General features: G+C 40.5%; 1 protein-coding gene across 2 annotated transcripts in view; it reads right to left on the bottom strand.

The window, feature by feature from the left end:
* The window catches only part of NUCKS1 (nuclear casein kinase and cyclin dependent kinase substrate 1), a 36,383-nt gene that overhangs the window by 6,903 nt on the left and 16,003 nt on the right, over positions 1 to 13,477 (bottom strand). Inside the window, exon 7 of one of the 2 annotated variants that reach the window (XM_053706609.1) lies at positions 1,081 to 1,227. The exons of the other annotated variant lie outside the window; for it this stretch is intronic. Within the exon in view, the coding sequence (XP_053562584.1) occupies positions 1,081 to 1,227 (147 nt within the window). The remainder of the gene's footprint in view (positions 1 to 1,080; positions 1,228 to 13,477) is intronic. 2 annotated transcript variants of the gene reach the window in all.

Here is a 13,477-nt window from a genome sequence, read left to right as displayed (position 1 = left end):
TACTGAAGAGACTGATATGGACTACGGCTACACCCTAGAACAAAGCAGCACAATCTTGCACTACTTTAAAAATAATGAACTCTTGATTGAAGAATCTTTTCTAACACCTCACTTTACCACTTCCTAGCACTAATGTAGGCAAAGAGAATACAGCTTTGCTGTGGTGCTCTATGCCGCCTCCTACTGACCAGGAGGTGAATATCCCATTAGTAATTAAGATGATCCGTGGACTCGTGTCATTAAAAATAAAATTTTACTTCCACGATTTAGACAGAACATGCAATTTAGAAAAACCCTTTACAATTTGGTCCTGAACTGCAGATTATGTCAGTGGCAGCTTCAAACTGGAACCAGAAGTTTTCTGCAGCTCCTAAGTGGTACTTGAACAATGTATTTAATCGCTATGGAGGGGGTTACAGACGTAAAGCATGTAATTTTAAAAGGGACAGTCAAGTCCAAAAAAACCCCCTCATGTTTCAAATAGAGCATGTAATTTTAAACAACTTTCCAATGTACTTTTATCACCAATTTTGCTTTGTTCTCTTGGTATTCTTAGTTGAACGCTAAACCTAAGGAGGTTCATATGCTAATTTCTTAGACCTTGAAGACCGCCTCTAAACTAAATGCATTTTGATAGTTTTTCACCACTAGAGGGCATTAGTTCACGTGTTTCATATAGATAACATTGAGCTCATGCACGTGAATTTACCATAGAAACAGCTCTGATTGGCTAAAATGCAAGTCTGTCAAAAGAACTGAAATAAGGGGGCAGTCTGCTAAGCCTTAGATACAAGGGAGTTACAGAGGTAAAACATGTATAATTATAACTTATGCAAAACTGGTGAATTGGTCATTAAGGGATCATCTATCTTTTAAAAGAACAAATTCTGGTGTTGGACTGTCCCTTTAACAATATGAGATGCTGCAACAAATTAACATTATTTCACTACAATGGCTCTTTAAAATGGACAGTCTAGTCAAAATTAAATTTGCATGATTCATATAGGGCATGCAATTTTAAACAACTTTCCAATTTACTTTTATCATCCAGTTTGCTTTGTTCTCTTGGTTAAGATATACCTGTGGCTTTTAGTCTAGGTTTGGGAACTTTCTTTTCTTTCCGTTCTGGCTTGGACTTCTTTACAATTTTTTTCTTTTTCTTGGATCGACCATAATCACTGTCGTCGTCATCTTCCACCATGAAATCTTCATCACTCCCAGAATCCTCTGTTGGGAGAGAGCGTGTCAGCTATATTTAAACTACAAGTGTTTAAAGTAATGAATCTGAAACATAGTAGAAACTCCAAACAAAACCAAAATATACAGCTTAAGAAGGGATATGAAATGGTGATCCTTTGGTTAAAAACCTTAACAAAAACCACAGTCCTCTGAGCAGTGGTAATAAACGGAATCCTGGTGGCAGGTTTCCCCTAGCAGCACAGTGTGTTTGCAACAACATTTATAGCAATTTTATAGTTATAATCACTGCTGGCATAGACACGTGCACTGTACCCAATTATTATTGGTTATTCGTAGAGCGCCAACAGATTACGCAGCACTAACCTAATCACCCATCAGTCTACCTAGGTTTATTATTCAACAAAGAACACCAAGAGAACAAAGCAAATTTCATTATAGAAGTAAATTAGAAAGTTGTTTAAAATTGCATACGCTATCTGAATCAAGTTTAAAGGGACACTTAAGTAAAAACTAAAAAAAAATAAACTTTCATGAATTAGTGCCCCCCCCCCCCCAGTTCCTCTGTACTTACGTCAGCAATTACGAAACCGGCTCCCTCCAATCATGGCGTGCATCCCAGAGCATCCGTCTCTTGAGGCCACGCCGTGATTGGAGGAAGCCGGTTTCATCATTGCTGTGCATGAAAGCCGGAGGGGGATCTCCGACTTGGCTTTGAAGCAGAAAAAGGTCATTTAAAAAAAAACAAAAAAAAAACGCTGCAAAGTAAAGTTTCATGAATGAAAGTGCACCTGTTTTTAATAGTATTTTTAAAAACCGGGCACCGATTCATGAAAGTTTACATTCACTTTAAACTTGTATTATTCATATAGGGCACACAATTTTAAACAACTTTCAAATTCACTACCATTATCTAAAATGTACACAATATTTTTATACGTATACATTTTCTGAGGTACAAGCACCTACTGAGCATGTGCAAGATTCACAGAATTTATGTATATGTTTTTTGATTGGCTTATGGCTATCACATGATGCAGTGGTAGGGAAAATAACTTTAAAAAATTGTCAGAAAGAAATATTCATATGAAATTCAAATTAAGTGCTTATGCATTGTCTTTTTACTATGCACTTACCGATTATGCTATTCTACTATGTTTAGTGGTCCTTTAATTTTGACTTTCCTTCCCTTTAACTAGCTATTAAATTGACTGATTAAAGGACTGTGCAACTTTTTGGTTAACTATTTATTTAGGGATGTGTGCAGTAACAGTTTGCACATCCATTGTTTAACAAAGTTATTGAAATGTTCTGCACTAGTGTGTTTAGACTATGCAAGTGGGAGAATGCATTACAGCCTGCCTGACAGTGGAAAGCAGGCAAAATATATGTATTCTGTGGAAAGCAGAACCATGACATACACGCTGCAGTGACTGGTTGATATGTGCAGGAGCTTGTCTCTTCCAAATTGGCCACAGCATAAGGATCATCATTTAAAATGGACAGTAAACGAATTGTAATTACAAGACACATATAATTACAAGACACATATTGGGCTAGATTTATCAAACCTTCTCCTCCCTACAACTGCAGGTTCCACAAAAGCAAACCCCCAATCAGTAATTATCAAGCAGCTGTCATTCCTACCCACTTCTCCACCTCTTAGGTGGAGAATATCAACCTCCCCGGTCTCGTCCGACCGGGAAGACTGACAGCTCCTGCCCGCGCATGATTGGCAGTGTTTCAAGCAGCAGCAAAATAGTGCTCGTGTGCAATGTTCCGGCAGGGGATTGCTGCCCGCCAGAGGAGAGCTTGGGCAAAAAAGGGGCACATATGTACGCCCCTGTCCACCTTCGCTTGATAAATTGAGCCCATCGTGTTGCCGTGGAACAAAATATAAGCCAAGTCTGCAGGTTTTTAACCCTTTCATGACAGGGTCATAATGTCTACATCGGAACAACGTTCCAATGTAGACAAATTGAAATCCCGCAAAAGTGCGCGCGATCGCAAGATTTCAATTATGGGATCGGGCCAGGGGGTGTCCCTATGACGATAGGCACGCCCTCCAGACCGCAATCACATCCAGGAAGCTCCATTGGCTTCAGGACAGCTAAACGGATTTGACGTATACCGTCCTAACGGCGCTAAAGCCCAGCACCGTTTGGACGGAATAGATATTTGGAGGAGCCAATCAGGGCATTGGACTGCAGACTAGACAAGCCACGGACATAGTACTCTTTTGCATTTGTTGTTGTTAAAGTCAATTAGTAAGACATATAGCAGGGTTTTAAAAGGAGGGGTATTCCCTACACAGTTCAGCAGCTTTGATGCGGAATGCCGAAACATGTCAGCAGCTGTTTGAGCTGACTCCTATGAGAGGAATAGCACCCTTATCCTATATGATGTTTGTACTTTTAACACAATAATAAAACTTTGGAAGATTTTAATATATCTCAGTGCTCCGCTTCTTTTTTTCAGACTGTTGACCTACTGGCGTGAGCACTGAGAGAGGAGATCGTTCCTCTTTTTGGATCCCTGACACACACACACTGCAGGACGGGCCCCATCTATCTACAAGCCACAAGCCGTGGGCCGAGATTCCTCCAATCATGAGTGAGCAGCTGAGAACGCACCTCTACCAATTAGGAGTGAGAACACTAAGGACGTAAAGGCGGACCCCGGCCCCTCCCTCCAGGAACGTCTGAGGAGGGATTGCATGGGACCGATAACAGAGTTTGGAACCGTTAACGGGCAAGAAAGCTGATCATAGCCATCTGGGACTGCAGACACCGCTTAACGGAATCACCCTTGTCCCCAGGACCAGATTGTTCACAGGTGAGAGGAGGGGGTTTTGGGCAGTCTGCACAACTGCCAGGAGATTTGGAGGTTAACCGGGTCTGTGCTGGAAGTTATTACAGCAGTGTCATTTACTAGATTACACAATTTATGTACAGTGAGGGGGGACTACATAACTCTTTATATAGCAGGGTTAGCCTTGCTAAGTCAGCAGGTGCCTTTCATGTTCTGAACAGAAATTGCTAAATTTTCAGAGATAAATTACATGAAAGAGGGCTAAATAAATTAAAAATATACTGTATTGCAAAATGGTTTCATTATGCATAACTAATGATTTCATATAAAAATCTCAAGGTTTGCTGTCCTTTTAAGAGATTTTAAAATGTGTCACAAGCCTAGAAAACAATACCTCTTTATATAACAAACTTACAATTTTAATTTAATACATTTTTTGCAAATCTTTTGCTATGCAGTGAATAATTTCTAATGCATAAATAAAAAGATAAAAATTGTATGAATACCCCTTCCGTGGACTCATCGTGTCAATAAAGAAATAAATTTATCAGGTAAGCATAAATGTTCTTTTCTTTAAGACACAATGAGTCCACGGATCATCTTAATTACTAATGTGATTCAATACGCAAGCTAGAGTACACAGATGATATGGGAGGGACAAGACAGGGACCCTAAACGGAAGGCCACACTGCTTGAAGAACCTTTCTCCCAAAGGCAGCCTCAGGCGAGACAAAAGTCAAACTTGAAGAGAGAACCAAGTTGCAGCCTTGCAAATCTGTTCACACAGAAGCTTCATTTTTGAATGCCTATGAGGAAGCAACAGCCCTCATGGAATGAGCCGTTACTCTCTCTGGAGGCTGCTGTCCAGCAGATTCATATGCCAAACGAAAGATACTCTTCAGCCAAAAAGAAAGTAGCCATATCTTTCTGTCCCTTGCGTTTTCCTGAGAAAAACACAAAGCCTTAGTCGTCTGCAGATAAAACTTTAAAGCATGCACAACGTCCAAATTGAGCAGTCTTTCCTTCTGAGAAAAAGGATTAGGACACAGGAAAAGAACAAACTCCTGATTAACGTACTGATCAGAAACAACCTTAGGAAGAAATCCTAATTTAGTATGTAAACTACCTTATCTGAATTAAACTAAAATAAGTAGACTCATACTGAAATGCCGAGAGCTCAGACACTCTCTGAGCAGAAGAAATAGCAACAAGAAATAAACTTTCCAAGATAACAACTCAATATCTAAAGGAAAGAATAGACTCAAACAGAGCCTCTTGAAGAACTCTGAAAACTAAATTCAGACTCCATGGAGGAATAACTGGTATGAACACAGGCCTGATCCTAACCAAGGCCTGAAAAAATGATAAACAAACAGGGTGGGACAGGAAGCGCTCCAGGTAGGGAGCTCACCAAAATGGTAAATATATATATAGATTAAATTTGAATAGCATGTCTACTCCGGTGAAACAAAATTATATTAATATTGACCCTTATGGGTTAAGGTATATAAGTGTCAAAACTATGAGATAAATGTACTAGGATATGGCAAATGAATTTATATAATAATTTACAATTTATTAACTAAAATGTAAATTCAAATAAAAACAATCTATATATAATAAATTGATATAGGATGCCGGCATCTACGTAAATCTATAAAATAGTACCTAACGAACCTAAGTGGTAACACTTGAAAAAAGTAGCACCAATGTTACAAACGTAAATACATAGTATCAACAGTGGCAAAAGGTTTGTATATCTGGGACATCTACCAGACGTTTGTGTAACAAAATAGAGACACACAGTTTTTACCCGTTAGGGAACTGGACGATAACCTTCCTCCAAACCCTCTTGGAGAAAAGACAAAATTATAGGTATCCTATCTACTCCATGAGTAGCCTATGGATTCACACTAATAGAAATATTTACTGCATATCGTATGATAAATTTGACCAGTAACAGGCTTTCGAGCCTGAAACATGGTCACAATGACCAAGTCAGAAAAACCCCGCTTTGATAAATAAGTGTTCAATCTCAGATAAACCAGATTTGGGTGAAGGAGGGGAACTTGAATTAGAAGGTCCTTCCACAACGGAAGTCTCCAAGGTGGCAGAGATGACATGTCCACCAGATCTGCATACCAAATCCTACAAGACGAAGTCGGTGCTATGAGGATCGGCGAAACCCTCTCCTGCTGGATTTCAAGCAATGGCCCGAGTACGAAAAGCAAATGGAGGAAAAGGCTGGAGAACACTTCTGGATGGAGTTCCCACTCCCCTGGATGAAAGGGCTGCCTGCTCTGGAAATCCGCCTCCCAACTGTTCCATCCCTGGGATGTGGCTCGCCAACAGGCAGCAAGAAAGGGCCTCCGCCCACTGAATTATTTTGGATACCTCTCATCGCTAAGGAACCCCTTGTTCCTCCCCGATGATTGATGTAAACCACTAACGACATTTTGAGCGACTGGAACCTGATAAACTGGACCAAGGCTGAGGCCAGGTCAGAAGAACACTGTAGATCGCTCTTAGCTCCAGAATGTTTATAGGAAGAACAGACTCTGGTTGAGTCCAAACCCCAAGCCCTTAGGGAGCCCCAGACTGCTCCCCACCCTAGAAGGCTGGCGTCTGTTGACTCAATCACCCAAGATGGCCTGCGAAAGCAGGTTCCCCAGAAGAGATGATCCAGAGACAACCACCATAGAAAAGAATCCTTTTTCTCCTGCTCCAGTAGTACTTGAGGAGACCAATCTGTATAATCTCCGATCCATTGCCTGAGCATGCTTAACTGCAGAGGTCTGAAATAGAACTGAGCAACACGGGATGAGAGTCCATTACCTCCGTGCACTGAGCCATTAAAGGCTGAGGAGTGGACTGAATGACTAGACAAGTATTGATAATCTCCGATCTCCTGACATCATGTCAGAAAAATCTTCATTGATATGCAATCCATCATTATTCCCAGAGAGATACCCTTGTGCCTGGGACAAAGGAACTCCTTTCCAAATTTACCTTCCACCCGAGAAATCACGGGAAGGATAACCCCATGTCTACGAGAAATCTTACTCGCTGTAAGGATGGCGCCTGGACTAGAATGTCATCCAGATAAGGCGTCATAATTAGACCCTCTTGGATCAAGGGAAAAAAATGGAACGAATAGTTTCCATCTAGAAGGACGGTACACTTAGAAATTGGTTTAGACTCTTGATATCTAAAAAGTGGACTGAAGATTCCCTCCTTTTTGGGGACCACAACCCGAATGGGATACAAAACCCAGACCCTGTACTGGAACTGAAACAATCACTCCCAGGTCTGAGAGTTATCCTACGCAGTGTAAAAACGACTGATCTATGGATAATACTAAAAAGCAGAAAAACTTTTGAACTCCAAATTGTATCCCTGAGACACTACCTGCTATTGCCTAGGGATCCTGAACATCTCGCACACAAACTTGAACGAAGACGGAAAGTCTGCCCCCCTACAAGATCCGATCCTGGATCGGGGTCATGTTCCTCCTGCTGTCTGATTTAACAGCAGGCTATTTGGATTTTTTTTTTAATTCTTCAAATTGCAAAAAAGATTATTTCCGTCAAGCAAGGTCCCAACAAGGTCTTCCCCTTGAAGAATCGATAACATTTTAGACTTAGAGCATACATCTGTAGAACAAGGCTCTAACCATAAGGCTCTGTGAGCTGGAACAGAGAAACCTATGCTCCCTGATAACTTGAAGGGAAGAATTTGAAATAAAGCAAGTATCCCATTTTAAAGCTTTTAACCTGTCCTGGATTTTATCCATGGGAGTTTCTGGCTTAGTAGCATCAGACAACACATCAAATCAATATATCGTCGCACTAGTGACGGTAACCAAGTACACAGCAGGTTGTCATTGTAAACCCTGGTGTAGATCCCTTTTCTAATTTTTGGCCATAGGACCTGTAGGGGTATAGTAGTTCTATCTAAGTTGAAAACTACTCCTAGCTGAGTCAGCCATGGGAAAACATTTTCAAATATAGGGAATGCAGTCTCTTCCATTCCTTATAACTTACTGGACGCACTAGGAAAGAGTACACCAGTAGCGTCAGAGTCTCCCAGAGTAGCTAAAACCTTCTAAAGTAACAAATGGAGATGTTCAAGCTAGAAGACTGAAGAAATCCAACCTCAGAAATAAAATATTCATCTGAGTCTGAAAATTCTCTCCCAGATAATCCCGAAGTATCTTCCTCTTTCAGGTAACGGGGAAGAACCATTCGGAATAGCAACTACTGATTCATAAACCTAAATGATTTAAAATAATTCCTCTAGTAATGATTTCTACCACGTGGGAAGAATGTAAAATGCATTAAATGAAGAGCGACTCCGAGAGAAGTGTGAGAAAGCGCAGGGCACTGCATGTGGGCCATAACATTTTGTGGGACACTATAGGAGAAATTGTGGCAGATTGACCATTGTCAGACTCCTAAACAGTAAAACGTTAGTCTCTCTTTAAATTTTTTAAAAAAAAGAAAGTAACCTTGATTTTTTGTGCGCTCTTGTACCATCCTAAGTCACAAAAGGATGAATTAGACAATTAAACTGAAAATCATTTAATAAAAATAACAATTAAAAAAAAACAAAAAAAAAAAAACGTTACTGCCTCTTTAAATTTTAAACTAACTTTCTTTATGGGTGCATGAATGAGAGATTAGCAAGCAAATATTGTAGCACCTACTTACACCTCAGATATTTTGCTGAGGTGCCCATTTAAATGCATAAGACTCATTTAACAGCTTAGTTGTTCCATCTTAGTATCAAAGCATAAAACATATGTAACCTCTTTATTCACATTTTCAAATAGAAATTAAATATCCTAACAAGAGGTACTAAAACTTGAAATGTTAAAGATATGGTAATTAACATTCCGAGGGGGTTCTTATACCAACTGTATGCACAATTTGCAACAAAAAATTGGGTGTTACTGTGTCTTGTAAAAACAAAGCAGTTTGTTTTATCTCAGACTTATTGCTAAAAATGAAACTATCCCCAGACCTCAGTGAAGTCTTGCTGAGGTGACTTGCCACCGGATTGGGAGCCTAACATGATCGAAGGCATCCGGTGAATTAAAACCTGTAAATACAAAACGAGCAGTATCTCTGCTGCGTGACAAACAGCAGAGAAGATTCCGATTCAACGGAATTAGGGCTATGTCAGACCTGGAACGCTGTCCAGTGCCTGCATTTAACTGTCCCAAAGGGTTCCCTAAAACTCTGAGGGAATCTATCTGTAAGCCTCTGATAATAAGTCTAAATCTAATGAGGAATACATAAAAAATGAAGTGCCCAACTTTCTTCTGAGTCTCCTTACTTCACTCCCAGAATAAAGTTAGCACTTACCTCATTATCTACTGCCGGACAGTAAGGCAGTTCCCAGATTTGCGAGGTCCTCTCCTCCATATGGGCCTGTAATTTAAAACTAAAGTCCTGACCAAATATCCCTCAGATTTTCTTGGTAAGGGCAGCAAACAATTACAGTGAGAATTTTGTCCCACAAGTTCCCATTGCTCTAAAGAAACCAAAAGCTCTACTGAAGAGACTGATATGACTACGGCTACACCCTAGAACAAAGCAGCACAATCTTGCACTACTTTAAAAATAATAAACTCTTGAATGAAGAATCTAATACCTCACTTTACATCTTCCTACCACTAATGTAGGCAAAGAGAATGACTCGAGTGGGAGGGAAGGGATGAGCTATTTGACAGCTCTGATGTGGTGCTCTTTGCCTCCTCCTGCTGACCAGGAGGTGAATATCCCAGTAGTAATTAAGATGATCCGTGGACTCGTGTCTTAAAAGAAATAGACGCCCCCACATAAAAAATACAGGTGGGGAGCTGGGGACTCTTTCCATCTGAAGAAAATAAAAATGATCAGGTAGGCATAATTTAAGTGTTTCTTCATAATTGAAGAGTACACAGCTGCATTCATTACTTTTGGGAATACCCAAGCTATAGAGGACACTGAATGTCAAGACGGGAGGGTACAAGAGGCAGCCCATTCTGAAGGCACCAGGCCAGAAAACCACTACCCAACAAAACCCTGCTTCGTCCGAAGCAGAGAAACATTGAAAAGAAAAAGGCCCCAAGGACACCGACCCGCAGATAGCCCGGAAGCCCACCTAGAGACCGCAAAATCAGACTCAACTGAGCCAACAGTCCTCCAGGAGACACCGTCACCCAGCAGTCGGTCCCCACCAACACACCCCATACTAGCGAAGTGAACACCAGCTCAAAAACTCCCAAAGGGATAGGGTAAGGAGGAACCAAAGGGAAACCGAAAAGGCCACCCCCAAATTCCCAAAAAGAACTCCCAGAAACAAGCTCAGCTCACAAAGACCCAAATGGGTCCTGACAAACAAGGGGAGTCAACGCCGAGACCAGACAAAAACCACAAGGTTTAGGACCGGGCATCAGAACAGAGAAAAATTTCCCTCTCAACATCGTGCGAAAAATAAAGACAGTCCTCAAAACGTCAGAACTTAGAATACATATTGTATTGTAATACATATAGTATTACACACAATACGTGTAGCAAACCCAGGACGAGGTAAAACACGCAGTAATCAGGAGGACATAGAAAGAAAATACTTGCTGAAAAAGTATCTGCATTTGTGGCTGAGCCAGCCTGGAGGATTGGAATCGTATTGCTATATTACACTTTGTCACCTGCAGCGTCCCATACGAGAACCCCCTTCGTAGGAGTATTTCAAAAAGACCGCTTTCCTCTCTGACGTCACATAGGAGGAGCTTAGACGCGGCATCACCCGCGCTGATACACACAGCCTCCGACGGACATCGATCCCTGCTCCATCATATTGAGAGTGAGTATCCCTGCAGTATTACCTGCTGGAGACGGAGAGGTGCAGTACGACTGCTTTTTTTCTTAAGCATTTGCGGTCTTGTTAAAAACGAACCCAGAGGTATTTTTGCCTGTCTCTTGCACTTTATTATTATCACACCGAAGGGGGTTAGCCACACTAAGATTTGTGCTCATTATATTACGACTGCTGGTTTTGCATACGTCTAAGAGAGGACTGACTTTTGTTTTGTTTGTATAACACTACACATAAGCAGATTGAATCACATAAACCCGATAATAAAAAAACTTTTCAATAATCCTCCTCAGGAGATATTAACCCTCGATTCCAAGATACTAAAAAGGAGCCTCACTGAGGCCATACATATACACACACTTTAGTCCTGCAAGATAGCACCTTACAGGAAACAAATGAGTTACAGTACATTCTGATGAAGTAAAATGAAATGATCTTACCGGAATCTACGCCGTGGAACAGGAACACGGCCCTTCAAGTGTGACGAATAGTAGCAGCGCCCCCTGCCATGAACTTTAGAGAAGGAGCTGTTAATATGAGCCGGATGGTTTCGCAGAAAGACTCTCCCTGCATCTCCGGACTAACTTTCATCCATGCTCTCACTGAGAGGCTGACAGGACTACTTTAAACTCCAGTCCCATGTCGAGGAGTACTACCCTCCATACAGAGACAAACTTATGACACTTCTCTGCCAGCCTCCTGGGACGAAAGGCAAAGAATGACTGGGGGATGAGGGGAGTGGGAGGAGTATTCAAGCCTTTGGCTGGGGTGTCTTTGCCTCCTCCTGGTGGCCAGGTTCTTATTTCCCAAAAGTAATGAATGCAGCTGTGGACTCTATCCATTTAGGAAGAAAATCTAACGCTCATTTAAAATAAAAAATATAAAAAAAAATTCTACTGCATTGTCTATTTATTGTGCACTTGCCGATTATATAATTCTACTGCATTCAGTGGTCCTTAAAAACATTAACCCTGCTATATTCTACAGTTATTTTATCACCATAGATACTCATAGAACATTATCTTATAGGCTTAAGAAGAGGTGGTAAAAGGCAACAATTAAAATATTGCTAGCACAATGACTGGGGCCAGCTGTGTCTACTCTGCTATGTTAAATTATAAAACTAAAGTCTTATAACTATGTGGTTTTTCATGACCATTTAATACTTTGACTTTACAGTCCACTATATACACAGTAGAATTGCATAACTAACAAGTGCATAATAAAAAGACAATGAAATAATACCTACTCTGAATTTCAAATAAGATGATTTTTTTTTTCGGGCACATTTATATTTTCTCCCACTATCCGGCCCCCTGTATCATATGACAGAAACAGCCAATCACAGACTAGTATACATATCTTGTGAGTTTGCACATGCTCAGTAGGATCTTGTGCCCCATAAAGTTTGAATACACTTGTGTCCCTTTAAGAAAAAAGCCTTAAAGGGACAGTCTACTACAAAAAATGTTATCGTTTAAAAAAAAAAAACCTTGAGTGCTAATGACTGCTCTGAGCAGTCTCAAATTGTCCAAGTCAGGTGCCGACGACAGTTTAGAGCCGTCGCTAGCACTCACCTACCTTGAGGGCAATCTGGGGTCTACCACTAGTGAGAGGCATCGCCGGAAGTTCAAGATTCGTGCGATGACGTCACTGTGCAATTTTTTAAAATTAGCAATGGAAAATATAGGGAAATGGGGGCATGTTGCTTAGAAGCCTGTATCTCAGGCATCTAAGCAGCTACATACCCGCAAAACCCACCATTGGAAAGGAAATATCCTAACCTTTCCAGTGGTATAACGGTCTTGGGGATCTGGAAGTTTTAAAAAAGCTCAAATTCAGGTTAGCACCCAGGTGAGAAATGGCTTAGCAGCCAAAGGGCTATAGAGATAATCCCTTTATTACCAATTCCCCAGTTTTCCATAGCCAACATGGTTAGATACAATGTATTCAAAGGTAAAATGTATATTGATTATAAGTCTCTTCTGACAGCCCCCTGATCACATGGCTATTTATTGCCTATATTAGTGCTGTGCCTTGTACAACTCCACGGGAGAGAGCTCAATGTTATCTATATGGCACATAAAGTCTATAAGAGGTGGTCTTTAGTGGATTAGAAACAGTAATTTAGAGGTTTAAATTTTATAAAAGTATATTAATATAACCATGTTGGTTGTGCAAAGCTGGGGAATAGATAGTAAAGGTGTTTATCTTTTAAACAATAATAATTTTGGTGTAGACTGTCCCTAAAGTGACCGTATACACCAATTTTCATTTATTGCATGTAATAAACACTAGAAGAATAATATGCACAGATACTGATCTAAAAATCCAGTATAAAAAAATAAAAAAAAGTACTTGGAAGCTCCCAGTTTAGCACTGTTAAAAGGGTTAGCTGAAACAGCCACTGCAAGTGGTTCTCTGGGGGGGGGGGGGGTCCATTTGAAAAAACCCTTTACACAAACAGGAGCAAGCTGGAGTAGGTATACATCAGTATTTTCCTAAAGCTTTGAGGCTTGGTTAGGAGTATGAAAATTAGCGCAATGTTATTTAAAAATAAGAAAACTATGCATTTAAATAAAAATCCGTATGGGCTGTATAAATGGAT

The sequence above is a fragment of the Bombina bombina genome, chromosome 3 (genome assembly GCF_027579735.1).
Source record: "Bombina bombina isolate aBomBom1 chromosome 3, aBomBom1.pri, whole genome shotgun sequence".
Taxonomy (NCBI): Eukaryota; Metazoa; Chordata; class Amphibia; order Anura; family Bombinatoridae; genus Bombina; species Bombina bombina.
The sequence above is the reverse complement of the archived record's forward strand: the minus strand, read 5'-3'. Positions and strand labels throughout refer to the sequence as shown.